The sequence below is a fragment of the Aotus nancymaae genome, unplaced genomic scaffold, assembly GCF_030222135.1.
Source record: "Aotus nancymaae isolate 86718 unplaced genomic scaffold, 86718_ANA_hifiasm-v0.15.2.pri h1tg000014l, whole genome shotgun sequence".
Lineage (NCBI taxonomy): Eukaryota > Metazoa > Chordata > Mammalia > Primates > Aotidae > Aotus > Aotus nancymaae.
Genome location: NW_026988425.1, coordinates 13,882,070 through 13,902,215, shown reverse-complemented (window position 1 = coordinate 13,902,215; position 20,146 = coordinate 13,882,070). Strand labels below are relative to the sequence as shown.

At 40.2% G+C, this 20,146-nt stretch overlaps 1 protein-coding gene across 1 annotated transcript in view; it reads left to right on the top strand.

The window, feature by feature from the left end:
• Nucleotides 1–19,418, top strand: part of DNAH5 (dynein axonemal heavy chain 5) — a 373,821-nt gene extending 354,403 nt beyond the window's left edge. Inside the window, exons 76-79 of the mRNA XM_064375875.1 lie at nt 1,379–1,591; nt 8,276–8,428; nt 8,841–9,072; nt 17,313–19,418. Coding sequence (XP_064231945.1) covers nt 1,379–1,591; nt 8,276–8,428; nt 8,841–9,072; nt 17,313–17,464 — 750 coding nt within the window. The 3' untranslated portion in view covers nt 17,465–19,418. The remainder of the gene's footprint in view (nt 1–1,378; nt 1,592–8,275; nt 8,429–8,840; nt 9,073–17,312) is intronic.
• Nucleotides 19,419–20,146: the final 728 nt, after the last annotated feature.

Sequence of the window (20,146 nt, the reverse complement as noted above, 5' to 3'; positions counted from 1 at the left end):
CACTTCTGCAGTTGGAGCACTCACAGCATATGCGGTGTCTCCCTGGTCCTGCAGGAGCAGTCCAGGTCCCTCATAGGATCAGTGGGTACTCTCAGGATTTCTGATTTGTTCTTGCAGTCGATCTGGAGCTAATGTTCACAATGTGAGCCTTCCAACACTGCTCTGTCCAACCGAGTGGGAGCGACAATCTAGTCCTGCCTCCCATCCCCTAATTGTTTTCTTGTTTGACATCTTAATGAGCATTGTGGAAAGATTTACCCTGATAGTATTTAAAAATCTTCGATTATCCTTTGAGTTACAAACAATTCAATTACATATGCACCCACAAAAATTTTAAAAAATATATACAAAATAAAAAAAAATAAAAATCTTTGATTAAACCAAGAGTAAGAGGTAGCCGATTTTCCATATAGTTTTAAGAGATGACCTGGACAATCATTTGGTGCTTCTAACACAGAGACACCCTATTTCTTTGTATTTTTTCTTTTGTACCTCATTTTCAAAAGAAATCCTATAGCATTTTGTGTCTTTTGCACCCCACTGTCTTCTACTAAGCAGGCGATTTTGGCTGCTAATACTACAGAGTGAACTTAAGGACCTGTAGTCAAGGGGATAATGTCCCTGGAATAACCTCTGATTATTTGCTTGAAGAAAAATCAATACTGTTATCAGCTTTCATAAGCACTCTTCATTATAGGATGGGGAAAGGTGTCATTCACATCTAGCAGGGGTTGAAATATTTATGAAGTGATAAAAATATCTAAATACAGAATGATAATCACATAAATAAACATGGTAAGTAGCAGGAGTTAGAAGAATCTCCCTTCTTTTGCTGAATTTGTCAGTGCTACCTTAGGTTGTAGCAACTCAGCCTAGCACAATATCTGATCCATAGAAGACTCTTGGTAAATACTTGTAGGATGATAATGAATGGATGGGGAGATGGGTAGATGATTTGATGGAAAAAACAGAGAGCTCTTAAAAGAGAATTCTAGTTTTTTGAGACAGCCAGCAGAATGGTTGTGTGTGTGTGTACATGTCTTCTTGTGTGTGTCCACATGTGAGTTTGAAAGAGCTCAGATTGGCAGAAAGGGAGTTTCCTGGTGCATTTGCTGTTTGGAAAACTGCATGGTTGTAGTCATGCATTTTACATTCTTCTGTGAATTCATGGCTGCCTGTTCTTTCCCACATGGCATGAAAGTTCAGGCTGGTCATCTAATAGATACTTCTTTTTTCTTTTTTTTCCGTTCAATAAAATAGAAGCTGATTATTTATGGAATAGTAAGAATTTAGGCCTGTTCAGAGACCCCAGGGCACCAGGTCTGTAAAATCCTTAGTAACTAATTGCTAACATGTGCTTTGAATGTGTCCACGGCAGGTGAAAGAGAGGCTGCAGAAGATGGGGCCATTCCAGCCTATGAACATTTTCCTCAGGCAGGAAATAGACAGGATGCAAAGGGTACTCAGCCTTGTCCGCAGCACCCTCACTGAGCTGAAGCTCGCTATTGATGGCACCATCATCATGAGTGAAAATCTGCGCGATGCGTTGGATTGCATGTTTGATGCTAGAATCCCTGCTTGGTGGAAAAAGGTATGTATAAACCTGCTCTTATTCTGCCTCATCACCTATTGTTGTGAAGAGTTGTAACTGGCAAATGGAAAGCATTGATGGATAATTTACTCAACATGGTTTTTTTGTTAGGGACTAAGTCCCTTATAACCCTTTATTTTTAGACCATAGGTAGGGAAGGAAGTTTCTTTTCTAGCAGAGCAGGTTCTCTTCTAGGAAATTTGCATACATTATTTCATTTAAATTTTGTATTTTTCTGCTCTTATTTTACAGATGAGAAACTTAAGGTTGGGACAGGTTAAGTCTTTTCTCAGATTACACATCTAAGTAGTCCAAGAATCAGAATTTAAACCCAAGCCCCTGTTCTCCAAAGCCCAGAAAGGAAAGGAAACATGCCCCCTACCCTAACCAACACATCAAAAGTCAGACCAAAAAGAAAAAAAAAAGTCTCTGCTATAGGCTGTTGACATGGGAGGAGTTCCCTTATCCCCCTCACAGGGTATGTGACAGGGCTGTGGCTCACTTTTTTTGTGCCCTGATGCTCAAACCCCTAGGGTGAGCGCAGACAGGCAGGTGGTGGGGAGTGTTTTTGGGCTCCGATCCCGATCCCCTGGCGGCATCTAGGGTTGCGTGTGTACAGCTCCTGAATGGGCAGGCGTTACAGTGCGCTCTTTCTGTTTTGCCATCTGCAAGTAGCTCACGTTAGTCAGCTCAGTTAGACCCTCTGCCTTATCACAAGGACAGAAGGTTTTCTGTATCCTGGGTTCTTGCTCTAGTGTACTGAAAAATTGGATCACATGTGCGCTTAGAGGATAGGTGCAAAGTTTTATTGAGTGGTGGAAGTTGCTCTCAGCAAGGTGGTTGGGAGCCAGAAGGGGGATGGAGTGGGAAGGTGGTCTTCCCCTAGAGTTGGGCCACCCAGTGTCTGAACTCTTCTTTGACCCCACCTTAGCAAATTCCACTTCCCCCCACCACCAGTGGTGTCTGTCGGTCCTGCCAGTGTCTGCTGGTGTCTGTCTGTGTGCTCTTCTGCTCCTCTGCTCCTCTTGATGTGCAGCCACTTGTGTGTGTGCCCACTATGGTCTTTCAGGTTTATATGGGCACAGGATGGGGGGGCGTGGTGGGCCAGAGTTGTCTTGGAAAATGCAACATTTGGGCACAAAAACAAGAGTGCCTGTTCTCACTTAGGTCTGTGGGCACAAGCCTGAGGGTGGAGCCTTCACCAGGGACCCTGGACTGCTCTACCCAGTACTTCCCTGTCCCCCACAGTATCATTATATCTGTAAATACAGTATGTAGTATGTATATATCAAAATAAGAGGATAAGAATTTAACAGCATGCTCACTGGTTACTTGTTAGTAATTGTGCTAAAGACAGATACAGTTGTAAGGAATAATTTTTCACTTGGAAAAGTAAAATGAGTTCCTGAGTGTCTTTGTAAGTAGGAAAATAAGTATATTTCAGTAGAGTACATTTAGGGATGGAGCCTAAATGGTATTCTTCTCCTTGTTCTGTGTGTGTGTGTGTGTGTGTGTGTGCGCACACGCGTGTGTGATGTGGATGCACACCCATGTTATGGGGAGATAGATGTAAGTGAAATTGCTAAGAGTAATTATGGTGGGAAAAATACATAGGAAAAGAGTGGGAAGTGTTGCTATCTTCTGTAACCTATTTCTTGGGAAAATATGGATCTGCCCCGTGGCTTCCTTTTCATCTGATCCCAGCAATTGTCTGGGGGACTTCACACCCACAGTGTGAACCCAACCAGGGCTGGCCTGACAGGTCACTCCCAGTTTCCCTGCTCCCTGGATTTTCACTTCTGCTCTACTTCCTCATTCACTTGCCTTGCCACACCAAAAGGTTGGAAGGAGGGGGAAACTAGGATAGAAATGCAGGCAAGGAACTCCTTTGCAATCTCAAGTTATGAATGTGAATGAAACTAGCTTTCACAGGTGTGCATCACCTATAGTTGGCTTCAGCTGCCAGGAGCAGGCCTGGGAAGGTGGACACTTGAGGAGCTTTCCATGTTGGACACCCACCCAGAGAGTGCAGTGGCAGATGTGCTAATTTTTTTGAGCTGCCATAACAAAGTACCGCTGACTGGGTGGCTTAAGAAACAAAAATTTGTTTTCTTGTAATTCCAGAGGTGACAAGTCCAAAATAGAACTGTTGACCAGCCATGTTCCTTTCAGAGTGTCTAAGGGAGCATCCTTCTTTGCTTCATTCTACTTCTGGTGGCCCCAGGAGCTCCTTGGCTTGTAGCAGTCTTAGTCCAATCTCTCCCTTTGTCTTCATATGGTTTTCTTTGCCCTGTGTATGTTCACATCATCTTCCCTCTATGCACATCTGTCTCTGTGTCTGCATTTCCCCTTTTCATAAGGATAGCAGCATATTAGATTAGAGTCACCCTTATGCCTCATTTTCATTTGATTACCTCTGTAAACACCCTGCTCCCAAAGCCAATCACATTGTTAGGTGCTAGGGGTTAGGACTTCAATGTATGGTTTTGGGGAGACACAATTCAACCCATAGTGGGACAGGTAGCTAGGTCATGGAAGCCATTCTCAATGGGGAGATTATAATGAGGGAAGACGAAGATGAGAGGAGAGGAGATGAAATGAAAATTGTTAACGACTTATTTTAAAATTTATTTTACTTGACAAAAGTTATATATATTTATGGTGTGCTACATGTTGTGTTGAAAGATGTGTATGCTGTGGAATGGCTAAGCTGGGCTAATTAACATAGACATTACCTCACGTACTTAATTCACATTTTCTTGTGGTTCAGACTTAGAAGCCACTCTCAGCAGTTCTCAAGAATACAGTGGATTTGCTATAAACTGTAGTCACCTTGTTGTAAAATAGATCTTTTGAACTTACTTCTCCTATCTAACTGAAATGTTTTATCCTTTGATCAGCAACTCCCTATATCTCCCTCCCTACCACACCCCCTAGTCTCTGATAACCGCTGTTCTACTCTCTGTTTCTATGAGTTTAACTCTTTCAGCCTCCACATATAAGTGAGATGATGCAGTATTTGCCTTTCTGTGTCTGGTTTACTTCACCTAGCAAAATGGAGATGGGACAAAATTTATAGATGAGGTAAAAATGATGGAACCAAAGAATCAGATACCAGGCTTAGGTCAAGGGACTGTTCTTGAACAAGCGAACTGGAAGTGGAGGTTGTGGTTGAAGAATGGAATGTGGAATGGAGGTGGTGCATGTTGGATTTCTTAAGGCGAGTAAATAGCTAGCTCTTTTCTCCACCTGAATTCCAAAGCAATTAAGAGGCAGGAAAGGAGTAGTGCAGATTAGAGAACATTTACTGGTAAAGCTAATATTGAACAATGTGGCTTCTATCTGCTGGAAGGTGAGTTTTGGGGTTTCTAAAACAGAATTCAGAATTAGACAGACTTACCCACCAGCGGCACTATACTAGATAGCTTCCTCTACAGAGACTTCTCTGGGAAGCTCGAGTGTGCAGGAGCAGAAGAGAGTGTGTGCTCCTTGTTCCCTGCTACCCCCAGCAATAAAGGCAGAAGGGGTTGGCTGGCTGGGCTTCCTAACGGTATCTCCGTCTTTCCACTGCTGCTGTGACTTCTCCAACCCCCTGCTGCCCCAGTGCTGAGCCACTGATCATACTTCAGGAGCTGCTGTTCTAGTTGCACCCCACTTCCATATCTCTCACCAGCTGCGTGCATCCTTGGCACCACACAGTTACTCTGGGACCCTCCTGATGGAGGTCTTGTCATCTGGGAACTGTGCCACCTGGAGCATGTGGCTTCTGAAGTCATCACAGCAGAGGGAAGGGACATGGACAAGGCACCCCAGGATCAGAAAGTGCCCCATGCCACTTCCATTCACAGGCAGTGGATCAGAACTAGAGCCTTGGACCCAGCCTAACTGCATGGGAGGCTGGGAAGTATAGGGGGCACATGGGACATCTGATGAGCAGAACCCGATTCTGAAACAGTCACGAGCCAGATGAGTCTCTTTACCTCCTGGGAGTGTGGAAATGAGAGAGTCAAGGAGCTTGGAGTGTTAAATAAAGTCTCTCTCCATGGAAGGAAATATAGGAGTGGAAAAAACTGCACCTCCCAACAGGCTAGTGTTTGAGGATGACAAAATTTCACACGAGGGTGTGGGAGTAGACGAATAAAATGGAATGGACATTAGGGTCATTAGTGAGCAGAGGGTCATGGGATAAGATAGCAGGATGTGAAATGCATCGTTCACATGGATGCTAAGTCACCTAGAGTGATTAATGAAAGTACATAAAGACAGTATGTGGGTTTTGAGTATGCACTTACTTGGCCAGAATACCCAGGTTCAAATCATGTCTCTTATAGGCTATCTAACTTGTGGTATGCTAGCTGGATTTCTGTGCCTCAGTTTCCCTATCTGTCAAAGGGAAACAATAGCATTATATAATTCCTAGCATTTTGTGAGGATTAAATGAGTTGATGTGTGTGTGAAGTACTTAGAACAGCACGCGGCATGTGGCCAGTGCTATGTAACTGCTTGTGATTATTAATAGCAAAACCACACCAGCACCACCATCACTACCAAAACCACCATCACCACTACCATCATCACCACCACTGTCACCACCACAGCCACCATTACTGCCTTCACCATCACCACCACCACTACCATCACTACTACCACCACCTCCACCACCAACACCATCGTCATCATCACACTCATGATTACTTGGGGGAACCGAGCAGAAGAGTAAACCAGGAGCCAAATTCCCTCATGAATAAGAGGAAGTGACCAGTAGGTGACAGAAACAAGAAGGGGTAAGGATAGTATGTCCAGATGGCTTGAGACTAAGGAAGACAATGAGGTAATGTGATAACCTGACAATAACAGAAACAACAAGTCATCTCTTCTTCCCTTGGTCCTGAGGATTGTAGAGTATGAGGAAATCAGTAGCCTACATTTGGAGAAGGCTGTGAAAGAAACAGTCTGTCCTGGGTGTAGCGTGTAGGGTGGAGAGCAGACTTCAGTTAAGAGAAGGGATGGACAGAATGCTCCAGAATGAGGTGGAGGATCTGGAAGAGTTTTCTGATCATAGTACTAAAGATGCTGAAGGTACAGTGGAAAGGCTTGGGAGGGGGGCTTGCCTCTTTTATTGCCAAGGACAGAGGGTGATTGGGTCAGGTTGAGGGCTGCACAGAGAGGGCAGAATACAGATATGAAGTTGGTGGGTGGGAGGATAGAGGCTTGGCCTCTGTAGGTTACCTGGCTAAATGAGAAGGCGGTAGGATTTGTTTAGTGCTGAGCCTCAGGTGTGTTCTCCAGGGCTTCAGCAGATTATGAGGCAGTGAGTTCAGCATATAGTAAGTAGGACTGCTTCTTGTTGTCTTCTCCGTGTTACTTGATGACAGCACCCCTCATCCTTCTAATCACATAGCTTAGATACTCAGAATCAGCTTTGACCGGATTCCTTTATTTCCTTTTCATCTTTAATAAATCCATTGCACATGCCAGAGAGTTTTCTGTCTGAATTGCCTCTTCTCATTGCCAAGGACAAAGGGGGACTCTTCCAGACCACCAGCCATTGTGAGTTCCTTCCCTACCAAACCAGATCACCCACCTCAGTAGGAACTGGGAGTCTCTGGCTCTGGAACAGGAATCTCTGTCTGGGGGAACTCTCTCGTTAAGGGCTCCCTCTGCCCTCAGACCAAACATAGTATAAACACACATCTCTTTTAGTTAACAGAACTATAAAGATAGGAGACAATGAGTGATTTCATTCTTAAATTATGATCATTTTATTCAAGTTTTTATTCTTCTCAGCTTATTATCGGTCTTTGGAATCTCAGTAACTCTTGAACAATTGGCAAATTAATTCTTAAGGTATTTGAAATTCAAGTGTTATACCTACCCAGGTTGATTACTACATTTATTCCTACCTAAAATATTGCAATTACAGTGAAATGTTACAATCTATGATTTGAAGATAGCTTCCAGTGCTGCTGCTGATGACATTAATGACATTTCCACGCCAGTTATCATAATAGAAGCTCCACAGGGTAATTCAGGGAGAAAGTCAGAAGCAATACACGCAGATAATTTGTGAATGAGAAAGGGTCTTGGGTTCCCATTTTTTGCTCCTTCATGGGAGGAAATAAAAGTGTATTCCAAAGGGACAAACATTCCAGAAAATAACTGTCGTTTACCCCGTTAAAAATAAGTGTAGCAAGTCTTCTACAACTCATCATGCACGGGATCTATTTTAAAGTGATGATTTATCTTGATAAGGCCAGGAGCATATTTATGTAAATAAAATCCTTTTTTATGTGTTATAGATTGAAATTGTAACCTAAGGAAAAATGATGAAAGCCTTTAATCTAATAAATTGTTTTGATTCTGTTATAGCAGAATCAGTGATAAATATATTGGTGCATGGAAAGTGATTCAATTGACATTAGACATCTTGAACAGCTCTGTGAATTGATCTGATGTTCCTGTGGTGACTAGCATATTCTGTCATATCTTTGTATCATTACTGTTGCTAAGGAGACAGAATAATTTGAAAAGTTTATGCCAGAATCCAGGGAAAATTCATGACTTAGGGACTTTTTCATTACAAAAGTGAAGTTGATATTTCATCATTTTTTTCAGTGAACACAGCTGGTTTACACTGCAGTATTAAACTTATAACGATTAATTGTTTTAATGTCTTCATTGCAGGCTTCTTGGGTTTCAAGTACTCTGGGTTTCTGGTTTACTGAACTTATAGAAAGAAACAGCCAGTTTACCTCGTGGGTTTTCAATGGCCGACCTCACTGCTTTTGGATGACAGGCTTTTTTAACCCCCAGGGATTTTTAACTGCAATGCGACAAGTAAGAGGTTTGATTTGCACCCATTGTGTTGTTATAATTTTCCTCCACAAGGTTTTCTTTCATTATAGTTTTAAAGACTGTAACGAGACAGAGAATGACTGTCTCTTTTTGGTGCCAGCAGTTACACTGTCATGAACATAAATCCCAGCCACTTGTTCTCAGGCTGCTCACTCAACTTTCAAAATATTTATTTGTTATTTTTGTATTTGATTTGATTTTGCATTTCTTTTTAAAGTAAACATAGCTAAATTAGGATTTTTTTTTTTTTTACGAGAGAATCTTGCTAATTCTTTAAATACTATTGTATGTCCTTTGAGCTAGAGTGATTTAGAACTAAGCTTTCATTATTGTTATGCTCTTTTTATTAAGCAAGCCTCTAACTGCTCCATTTATCTTTTGCTGCACTGAATAGGAAATAACTCGGGCCACCAAAGGCTGGGCTCTGGACAATATGGTGCTTCGCAATGAAGTCACCAAATGGATGAAGGATGACATTTCTGCCCCCGCCACAGAGGGTGTCTACGTCTATGGCTTATATCTTGAAGGTGCTGGCTGGGACAAGAGGAACATGAAACTCATTGAATCAAAGCCAAAAGTGCTCTTCGAGATGATGCCTGTCATAAGGATTTATGCAGAAAACAACAGTAAGTTGTCTTGTACCTTCAGGAAGGGTTCACATTGTTGGTTCGGATGACATTATCAACACAGGATTTCAATGTTTTTGTTATCATGTAGTAGAGATTTTACTGTTTTACCAACTGCCTTTACATTCACACTCATGTTTATTGGGGATTTACTGACCTCTAGGCACTTTCTTGACTACTATTGAGGAGGCAGAGGTTCTATATAGTACTTGCTTGTCTAATAAAGCAGATTCATGTGTAAGGATAGTCATGAAATATTAGCTGATGAGATAAGAAAGAAATGTTTGGCATAGATAATAAGCATGGGAAAGGAGGGTGAGATAACAGCGGGATGAAGTGGGCAGGAACTGAGTTTCAGGAGGATTTGGGCCGGACCGAACTCTGAAGAATGGATACAATAAGGTGGTGTGAGCTGTGGTAAGGAGACTTTCTAGATTGACTATACAGGGCTCAATCGGAGGCTGTAGCTCTACCAACTTGGAAGTTTGAGCCACGTAGTGGAGTCAGATCAAGTTCAGAGGCATTTGGCTGGATCCTATAGCTAATGGTCAAATACTAGGTTCTTATTTCAGTCTTTGAATGTAATAACACTTCTGTGAAGCACACATGTCATTCTACTTTAACAAAATTATCTAAGCTGTATTTGACAAGTCTAAAAATCCCTAAACTATTTTTCATTACTGGCTTGATATTTTCTGGAGGCTTTTGTTGTCACCTTTCACTCAACTAACATGTCTACAACAATAACCACATTTTAGCACATGAGGGAATTTCCTGTTCATTTTAGAAGCATAAACCATAAACTGTAGCCATGATAGTGGATTCCAAAGAAGGTCTGATTTTATGATAGAAGCACAACAGATTCCAACAAGTAAAGAGATAAAATAATTTACAGACTATAAGTATTGATTTTTTAAGCTAACATTTGCTGGATGTCTAATAGATACCAGCCAATAACCTTAGGTGCTAGGGATGCAAAGATCATTATGAACCAGATCCAGCCCCCAGAGATTCACAGTCTAGTGAAGAAGACCCATAGTAAATAAATAATGAAAATACAAATTGATACACTTTATGAAAGAGATATATTCTAGATGCTCATGGAACCCAGAAAGAAAACATAAATATGTCTAGGAGCTTAGGGGTGATTGCTTTTGAGATGTGCTTTGGAGGACAAGAATGAGAGTGATGGGGAGTTAGAGAAAGACTTTTTTTTTTTTTTTTGTGGCAGAGAGAAATAGCATTAGCTCGCTTGGTTATTCAATGACTACTTACTGACTATCTCCCATGCACTGCCCTAGTCCTGGAGTCGCAGCACTGAGAAAAGAGCAAACAGGGTTCCCATTCTCGTAGAACTGAGTTGCAAAGAGGGGTGATAGCCATAAAAGAAGCAGATATAGTTGGGCCTTGTTACTCACAGATTTGTATTTGTGAATTTGCCTACCTGCTACAATTTCTTTGTAGCCCCCAAATCAATACTAATGGCACTTTTATGGTCATTCACATGGTCATTCACAGACATGTGCAAAGCAGCCAGACATTGGAGTTGCCAGACATACATATTCCCATCTGGGGCCAGACAAGGTGAGGCTGTGCCTTCTTGTTCCAGCTTTCATATTACAACTAAGTGTCCTGTTTGTGGTCTCTTTAGTACCGTGTTTTTCAATTTTTTTTTGTAACTTTTTCCTATTTAAAATGGTCCCCACGTGTAGTGTTGAAGTTTGCTGTTTCTGAGCACAAGAAGGCTGTGCCTTATAGAGAAAATACATGTGTTGGACAAACTTCCTTCAGGCATTAGTTATAGTGCTGTTGGCCTCCAGTGCAATGGTAATAAATCAACAGTATATATTAAAAAGATATTCTTAAACAGAAGCACACATAAAACAAGATTATGTATTGACTGGTTGATGGAAACGTTGTAACCAGAGGCTTGCAGGAAACTAACCCTGCGTTTCACCTAGGAGCAGTGGCTTGGCATTTGTTAATTCGATATTCATGGTGACTTTATAGAACATAACTACTGTGAATAATGGAAGTTGACTAGAAATGAACATACTGATTTTAGATACTTCTTGTTTCTCTGCAAAAACCACATGCATGGTGTCTTAGTCCATTTTCTGTTGTTATAACAAAATACCACAGACTGGGCATGTGATACACAACAGAAGTTTATTTTGCTCGTGGTTCTGGAGGCTGGGAAGTCCAAGGGCATGATACCAGCATGTGGTGAGGGTAATTCCATGGTCACAGACAGAAGGTAGAAATAAGCATGTGAGACAGAGACAGGCACCAGGGGCTGGACTTGGTTTATAGCAACTCACTCTTGCAATAATTATCTCACTGCCATGATAATGACATTAATTCATTCATAAGAGATTCACCCTTTTGACCCAATCACCTCTTATTAGACTCTACCTCCCAACGTGGTTGCACCAAGGAGTTAGTTTTCAACACATGAAATTTTAGGGGATACATTCAAGCCATATAGATGGTTTGAGTGTGAGATAATTTGGGAGTTCTGTGAGGAATATTGAGCTGAGATCCAAGTGACAGAAAAAGGCTGTGCTAACATCCTGGAGCAGAGTGAAGAGTGGAAAGTCATGAGGTGTTAATGGATGTGCTGGGTATGATGAAGAGTTTAGTTCTGGGATTTAGAGGACAGATCCAGTCCAGGATATCTGGATGGCAACAGTGTGTAGGTGGATAACAAATCTTCCACACAAAGGAGGCTCTTCAGGTAGAGGTGGAAATGGGGGAGTTGGAAGAGAGAACTGATATTTATGGAGAATGTTTTACAGGTGGATTTCACACCATGTCTCATTTAGTCTTTACAAAAGTTTGCTAGAGAAATGATTTTTTGCTTTGAGGACAACAAGCTAGAGAGGGTGTGATTTGTTGAAGGAAATAAGGATTACCTTGGGAGGGGACCAGTGTTTAAAGCTGAAGGAAGAGGAGCCTGTGAAGGGGAGAGTTGAGCATCAGATTTGGAACATGATGGTTCTCAGCACACTGCTTGGTACATGGTGTATTTCAATATTTATTAGCTGAATCTAAAAGGATGAATGTGTCTACCTGGGCTTAGGTAAGCATACTGCCTATGGCTTTGTATTTACTGGTTCTTAGGGAAGTGTGACATCTTGGGACAGTAATTATTTTATAGAAATAATAATCAGGTGTTCTTTTAGCCAAAAATAGTATTTTAGAAAAATTGCTTTATCATATCATTGCATCTAGGCAACATGTTATAAAAATGTTTCCCTTATAAAATGAAAGAAAAATCTTTTTCCAGTTGAGTTACATGTTTCTTTTTTTGCTCGTGACTAAACTATAAAAATTCATGGCAATTTGACATTGAACATCTCAGCATGGTAGTAATAAAGTAATAATTTTATAATACCGGCAATTCTTTATGATTTAAGAATAGATTTGTATAGAAAAACTATACCCACCCTGCTGGGCATTAGCCAGTGGTGATGCTCATTAGCAGCAGGTAAGGGAGAAAATAAAATAAGCAAAGGAAAAAGGGACCAATTTTAAAGTATTAAAAGAAAACTTTAGTTCTTTATTCCTTTTTTGGTTTCAGTAAGCGTTGGTGGAAACTTGGTTTGCCAAATAGCTTTGTTGTTGAAGAGATGTATCTATAGCGATGGAAAACTAACATTCTGTTACCTCTTTCATGCTATACCTTTAATTTTTACTCAATTTTGATAATTGAGCAGAGCTCTAATTGACTTAGAGGGGAATGTAGCATCATTAATGACCAAAGTGCAGCATTTAAAAATTGAAATTCTTATAGTTAATAGTTTTTACATTAACATGAAAGGAAATTTCTCAATTTAAATAATCATTAAAATTTATATATAGGACTGGTTTGTTTTCAACAAGAAGAAATATAGATATTTATTTTAACTCTAAAAATTGAGTGATACACCCCCAAACTTTAAAAAGAAATCATGTTTCTTGCTAGAAAATCATAGAAAAGTCATTTCAAATAGTACTAAATTCAGCAAGAGGGTAAAACCACACACACACTGTCTAAATCCTCTATTCTCAAAGGAAGCTGAAAAGGACAGATAGAGGAAAGATATGTGTTTTCACAGATTTATTATATGAGCAGATTGATGATTCTCAATGAACTTCAGTGCTGTAGCTGATATGATGGGAAAAACATGATTGGAACATTTGCAAGGGACGAGGCAAGCCTTCTGTGTACCACTGGTCACTAAGTAAGTGCAAGAGGGGTCTCAGGGGTTATTTCCTGCTAAGGAAAAAGTATATCTAAGAACACCCTCTGACCCATTCTGACCTGAGATTGTGCAGATTTGGGGCTGGGGTGGGGATAGCCATATGTGGTGACCAGGAGTGGAGATCTCCAGGCTCCTGAGCCCACAGAATTTAATCCACCATCAGCTCATAAGCCTGGAAGTCTGTTAAAGTCACGGGAAACATGAGTCTGGGAATTTGCTTCAGTGAAAAGGTCCATGTGTAAGTAGATGCATGTGTGTGTGTACGTGTGTAAGCCTGTGTGTATATGTGCATGTGCTTGTGTATGTGCTTGTGTATGTGTATATGGAGACAGAGAGATAAAAAAGTGTCAAATGACATCTCTATCTTAGGCACCTTCTACATTCCAGGTATTATACTTTACCAGGCACTTCCATGTGCTAACTTATTTAATCTTTACCACAACTCTGTCAAATTTATCATCCCCATTTTGCATATAGAGAAATTAAGGTTTGGAGACTCTGGGTTTGGAGACACAGCCATGATTCCTGGCTACTGACAGGCAAAGCTGGTATCAGAATCACATTTCTCTGTTGTGGGGTATATGCGAACCTCTGGGAATTCCCATGGGTAGTCTTCTACTTGAGATTCTGTGTTTAGGTGTCCTCTTAATGCCTGGGACGAAACTTGAAAATAAAGGCTAAACTCAAAATCAGGACAGCTCCCTCACATATCGAAGTCCTGAGCTAATTTTTCTCAGGTACCTGCTAAGGTAGACTGTAGGCAGTGGGAAGCACAGGGGAACCCTCTGCGGCTGGTGCTCTCCCTCCTCACCCCTCCCTCCCTCATGCTGCAGACTGAAAAGTGCTCATGCCCCTGTTCACCATAGAGGACTGTGAGCCAGGGGCCAGGATATTCAGGTTGTTCTCCTGGCTTTATCATCCTAGTCATTAGTCATGTGGCTTTGGAGGCATCTCAAGTATGCCACAAATTGAACTCAGGTATCTGGTTCTCTCCATTTCATTTTCACGTGTTTCTGTAAAGACAGAGGTATACATGCATAGTGCATCCCAGGTACTGCAGAGATGAAGCACAGAGGCCATGGGTCCATTCTGACCAGGTTTCATTCTCAGTTATGTCTATGACTTTCCCATCTTGGACAACTCACCTCCTTATGTTCCAGTTTTTGAATCTGTAAAATGATTAGATAGTAGCACCCATCACATAGGATTGTTGAGAGAATTAAATTGACAATGTTATGTACATAGGAAGCATATAACACATTTTTTCAATTGTTACTATTGTTTACATGCTTAACTCACATGCTTTTTAAAGGATTGAAAGAAATACTGTATGTTAAGAGTGAACTTTCCAGTAATTTAAATGTTATTAGCAAAAGGATGTTTAAATAAAAGAATGACTAAACGGTTCCATGGAGACTCTCTATGTAATGGTTATTTTGGATATTGGAAGGAATATATGGAATGTATACTCACATGTAGATGAAAAACGTAGGATAGATAGGGAAGTTAAATAGCCAGAAAATGAAATTCCCCCAAGGTGGTTCATTAAAACCTTTAGGGTCCTAAAGTGTACAGCTCGCCAATTTGCACAACCTCTTCCCTCTCTTCCTCCCTCTGGAACCCAGAGACTTTAAGCATATTTAGCTGATTTGTTCTACCTACCTAGCACGCTTATTTTTGTCTCCAAAGTTATTTGTCTAAGCAGGGGGATGGTTTCGAAGCATCTGTTTCTGTAGTTGTGTAGCATCTGTCAGCGTTTCTCACCGTGGCATTGTATCTTCAGTGGCTTCTAATCCTGCTGCAGAAGTTTGCTGCACGCTGTGACTCGGCATGAGCACCTTCAGCTCTGACGCAATTAAAAATAAATAGAATTGGATAAATATTTCAGAAAACTATTTTTACCTGCTTATTGAAGAGAATGCTATTTTTTTCCCTCCATTTTTCTTTTGGGATTAAAATCCAAGTAGTCAAATACTTCTCAAGTTGTAATTACTGTAATTATCATGAGATTCAGATGTAAGGCACCAAAGGCTTACTCCAAGGTTTATAAAATGGTTGTTAATCAAATTTGCCACAGGAGGAAGAATGAGTTATATATTTGTTACATGTTTAAAGATCCTAGGATTAAAGGATTTAACTATATCAGTGAGTAATAGTTCATATTAACTGCATTCCATGATTCATTGTTATTCATTTACTTGTTCAGAATTTTTCCTATATATTTGCCTAATTATTATTATTAGTAATATAATCATAGAAATTGGAAAAGTTATTCCCAGACTTAAAAATTAGGTGTCACATTATTTTAGGTTGTTTCTAATTATTAATTTCATGAGATTAAGGAAACAGAGTTTTAAAATAATATAAAATTTCTTTGTTGTTTTAGAAGAAGATTTCTCAGTCTTGGTACTATTGCCATTTTTTGTCTGGATAACTGTTTATTTTTGGGGAACTGTCCTGTGCATTATAGGATATTAGCTTCATCTCCGGCCTCTATCCATGAAAGTGCTAGTAGCAAGTCCACAGTTGTGTTAACCAAAAATCCCTACAGATATTGGCAGATGTCCCCCATAGGTAGAATTGTACCAGGTTAAGAAGCACTGCTTTAGAATTACTTATTTTATATTGAAACTTATGTATAATATTATTATATTCAAATATTTCACTTCTTCCAATACGATTAATTAAATTTATAGTGGATATGTGAAAACACAGGGCACAGCAGGTTGAAAGTTCTATTGGATCAAATAATGAGACTTAGCTTCTGATAGTGCCTTACTTTTGTAATTTTCTGGAAAAGGTAAATTATTGAGCATGTCAGTTTTGAAAAATAAATTCAATAACTCTGATATGTTTCAGTACCCATGTTTGTAACATTAATTGACAAAAGCAGAGCATCTTCTTGTTTAAATGTGATTTCACCTCAATAGTTAAGCTAGGGTTTTTTTTATATTGACTTTCCAGAAGAGTTCAAAGATGGGTGTAGATATACTCTTGTCCTCGAAAAATTTATAATCTGGAAGAGAATATAAAATAATATACTACTTTCTGAGATGCATGTTAGGAGATGCGCAGATAAACTACTGTGGACAGAGTGGATTTCCTAAGAAACTAATGAGGCTTCAATTCCCAGGCTGCTCACAGGCAGCGGCTCCTTCCAAAGCCTGCTTTTTTATTTGTAAATTTGACTCTTTTTCTTAAAGAGGTCCCTCATGAATTGTGTAAGTTTAAGTCCCCACAGTCCCGGACCTGTCTCTGAGCATGGGGTTTCCAAGGCTGAAGAGAAAGGGAGCCTGTGGGTGGAGATGGATGTGTTACAAAGGATCTCTGAAGGATAGACATACATAAATTGCCTTTCATTGCAGTGTCATATTAGAAACTTCATCTATTCTTCTACTCCAGAAAGGTAGATTGAATCTCAGGGAGCTGAACTGGGCCATTGCTCTCTGCTTCCCAGCCATTTTATTTCTGTACATATATGGAGAATTCACAATACCTGGTTTAGTTGGGGGCAGGAAGGCACCCTTTGTGCTGGGATTTAAAACGTGATGTAGACTATGGCCTGCAGGGGTGAAGATTTTGAAATAATAAAGTAGTGACAGTGGTGCTGGATGTCTGATTAAAAGTGATACTCGTGTGTGCTCAAGGTTTGATGGGGAGGTGAAGGAGGACAGATGGAGGGGGATGTTGAGTTGACAGGTGCAAAGGAGAGAGAAGAAGCATGTGGGCATGAGTTAATGTTCATGCTTCAGGGCAAGGGGCCAGCGGGGTCCACCAGAGGCTACATGGTTGTCTTGCCACAGCTGCTGGCACCCTGTGGGAGCGTCTGCCTCGCATCCAGGGATTGCCTGACCTCAGGAAGAATGTCCCTCATTCTGCCAAACCCATCTGTCTTTAAAATGACCTACAGAATGCAGAAGCGTTGCTCTGTACTCTCCTTGGGCTCTTAAGTGAGAAAGTCACCAAGTTCTTTTTTATGATTTTTTTTTGTAGCTTTACGAGATCCTCGGTTTTACTCCTGTCCCATCTATAAGAAGCCAGTTCGAACGGACTTGAACTACATTGCCGCTGTGGACCTCAGGACGGTCCAGACCCCTGAACACTGGGTGCTCCGTGGGGTTGCCCTTCTCTGTGATGTCAAGTAACATGTGGGGAGTGTACCCACCCAATGCTTTGGAAAATGCAAGATCTGAGTTATTATAACCTTTATTTCTTTCGTATGTCTGCCGGACAGTGTACGTCAGGTCACTCTTGCAATTCATGAGCTGCTTAGGTTTTCCCTACTCCTTCATTGGATGCTTATATTTTACCTGTTTCATCATTAGTGACCAACATCTGTGTTTGTTGAAAATGTTATTTAGTGATGTAGAAGTGAACTTACAACTTCCTAATGAAATGTGGCCCTCAAATCCACAGTGGTGCATTTTCTGCTTACTTCGCTCTGAAGACTGACTAGGGCAAGCAGACAGCATTTCTCTGGGAGGAATTATTCTTCTGCTAATATGGCCTGGTAACAGCCAAGTTCTTGAAGGTAACAGGGCAAGTTTGTGCTGATTTTGCTTCTATTGCCTTTCGCATTTAGGTCAGGTTAAGAGACTTATTTTCAGGGTTTGAAGCAGCCAATTAAAAATACCTTTTAAAAAATAGAAGGAAATAGAAGAATGGTTTAAGAATGTAAATAGACAATTTATAGAGAATAAACATTAAACAGTGCTTCAGCCTACTTATAATTACTAATGAGATACTAACTGATAACTCTTTTAATAAAAAATTAAAGCTAAAAGCAAATCATCACATGCTGTCAGTAAAACTGGTCCATTCACACATTGCTAGAGCAATGTGAATCAACCGAACCTTTCTGTAAAATAATTAAATACAGAAAGAGGCATAAAAATATTCACATTCTTGGATCTTATTTTCTCTATATCGAGGAAGCAACTTAAAAGACTGAAAACAAAGTCTATATAAAATTGCATTTTATAACAAAAAAAAATGGAAGTGTCATAAATGTTCAATACTCAGGCTTAAGGAAATTAGGAGATATTGGGCAACCATAAAAAACAATTTAGAAGATTCCATAATATGAAAATGGTAAACTCAGACTGTTAAGTGAAAGATTTAGTTTACAAAATATTGAATATACTGTAATTATAATGGTAAAATATATTTGCATGTGGACAAAGATTAGATGGTGACATAGAAAACTGGAAACAGATGTGGGCCAGGCGTGGTGGCTTACTACTGTAATCCCAGCACTTTGGGAGGCCGAGGAGGGCAGATTACAAGGTCAGGAGATCAAGACCATCCTGGCTAACATGGTGACACCTCGTCTCTACTAAAAGTACAAAAAATTAGCTGGGCATGGTGGCAGGCGCCTGTAATCCCAGCTACTTGGGAGGCTGAGGCAGGAGAATCTCTTGAACCTGGGAAGGCAGAGGTTGCAGTGAGCCAAGATCACGCCGCTGCACTCCAGCCTGGGTGACAGAGTGAAACTGTCACAAATAAACAAACAAGAGATGTGATAGGAAGAGTTAGTTATAGTTGGCTTAAAAAAATGTAATGATTAGGAGATACAAAGAAAGGGTAGAAATCTTAGGTGGTGTGTAGGTGTTTCTTATGGACTTTGACTAATCTGGAAACATTATCAAAGGAACTTTTCACGTATTTTTCTTTAAATTCTGGTTACATGCTATTAATAACTCTTCATCTAACCTATTGACTAGAAAATTTGTTCAGTATTAAATTAGAATTGTGGTTTACAAACTTTTGGTTAGCTCTGGATCTGCATAACTACATTATTTTTGGATAAACGGTTTTTGGGAGGGGGATACCAGGAGACAAGTGTGGGACCCTCTTACTGGGCTTTGTTCTGTGTACCAGGATCATTGTTTCACGCTCATGATAATCAGAGGTAGGCCTGAGTGGCTCTTGTGACTCCCACCATCTTAGACCATACCGTTTTCATGTGAGTCTTTTCTTTTGGTGTGGATTAATATATCCATTGATTTGTGTGAATTGTGGTGAAACAATCATTTCATTTTGAAAAGCAAGTAATGAAAATGTGGATATCATGGGAATTAATAAAAAGTTTTTAGTAAATGCCTTGTTCGTAATTGTTGTTTATCATAAAAGGAGGTAATTAGCACTAAGTATCCAGAAATAAGCTTTCAAAACTGGATTTTTTTATCAAATAATTTGAAAATGTATCATTCATATGATTTTGTGATAAACATCTGTTAGTATGAATGCATGAGTCTTGGAAACACAAAGCAGAAAAAGACCATGAAAACAACCAAGAGGTTTTAGGACCTAAATCAACATGGCTGGCCTGTGAAGCAGAGATGAGTCAATGAGGCCACTTTCTGCATAGCCACCCACCCCCACCCCAGCTTCTCCCACCAAAGGTGCTGGGCATTCCACAATCAGGTGGGCAAGGGAGGACAAATTGAATGAATCTGTCCTGTGATGAAGAGACTTCTTGATGGTCTTAGACATGGAGGGAAAAAAGCAGCCAGGGGCTTGGTACCATTGCAGAGTCATACAACAGTCTTTTTCAACTGTCCCAATATTGATTTATTTAAAAAATATTTATTTTGCACCTTCTGTGAAGACACTCTGATGAATTGGTGATGCAATGGTGAAAAAAAAACAAACAAGAAACAAACCAAAAAAAAACCAACCAGTCACAGTGCCTAATCTCAGAATTCACCTGATAGGAATAGATGCAGAATATAGCAATTATTCAGGTACGTATGTAGTTGCATTAGTCCATTTTTACACTGCTATAAAGAACTACCCAAACAGAAGAGGTTTAAAATTGCCTCACG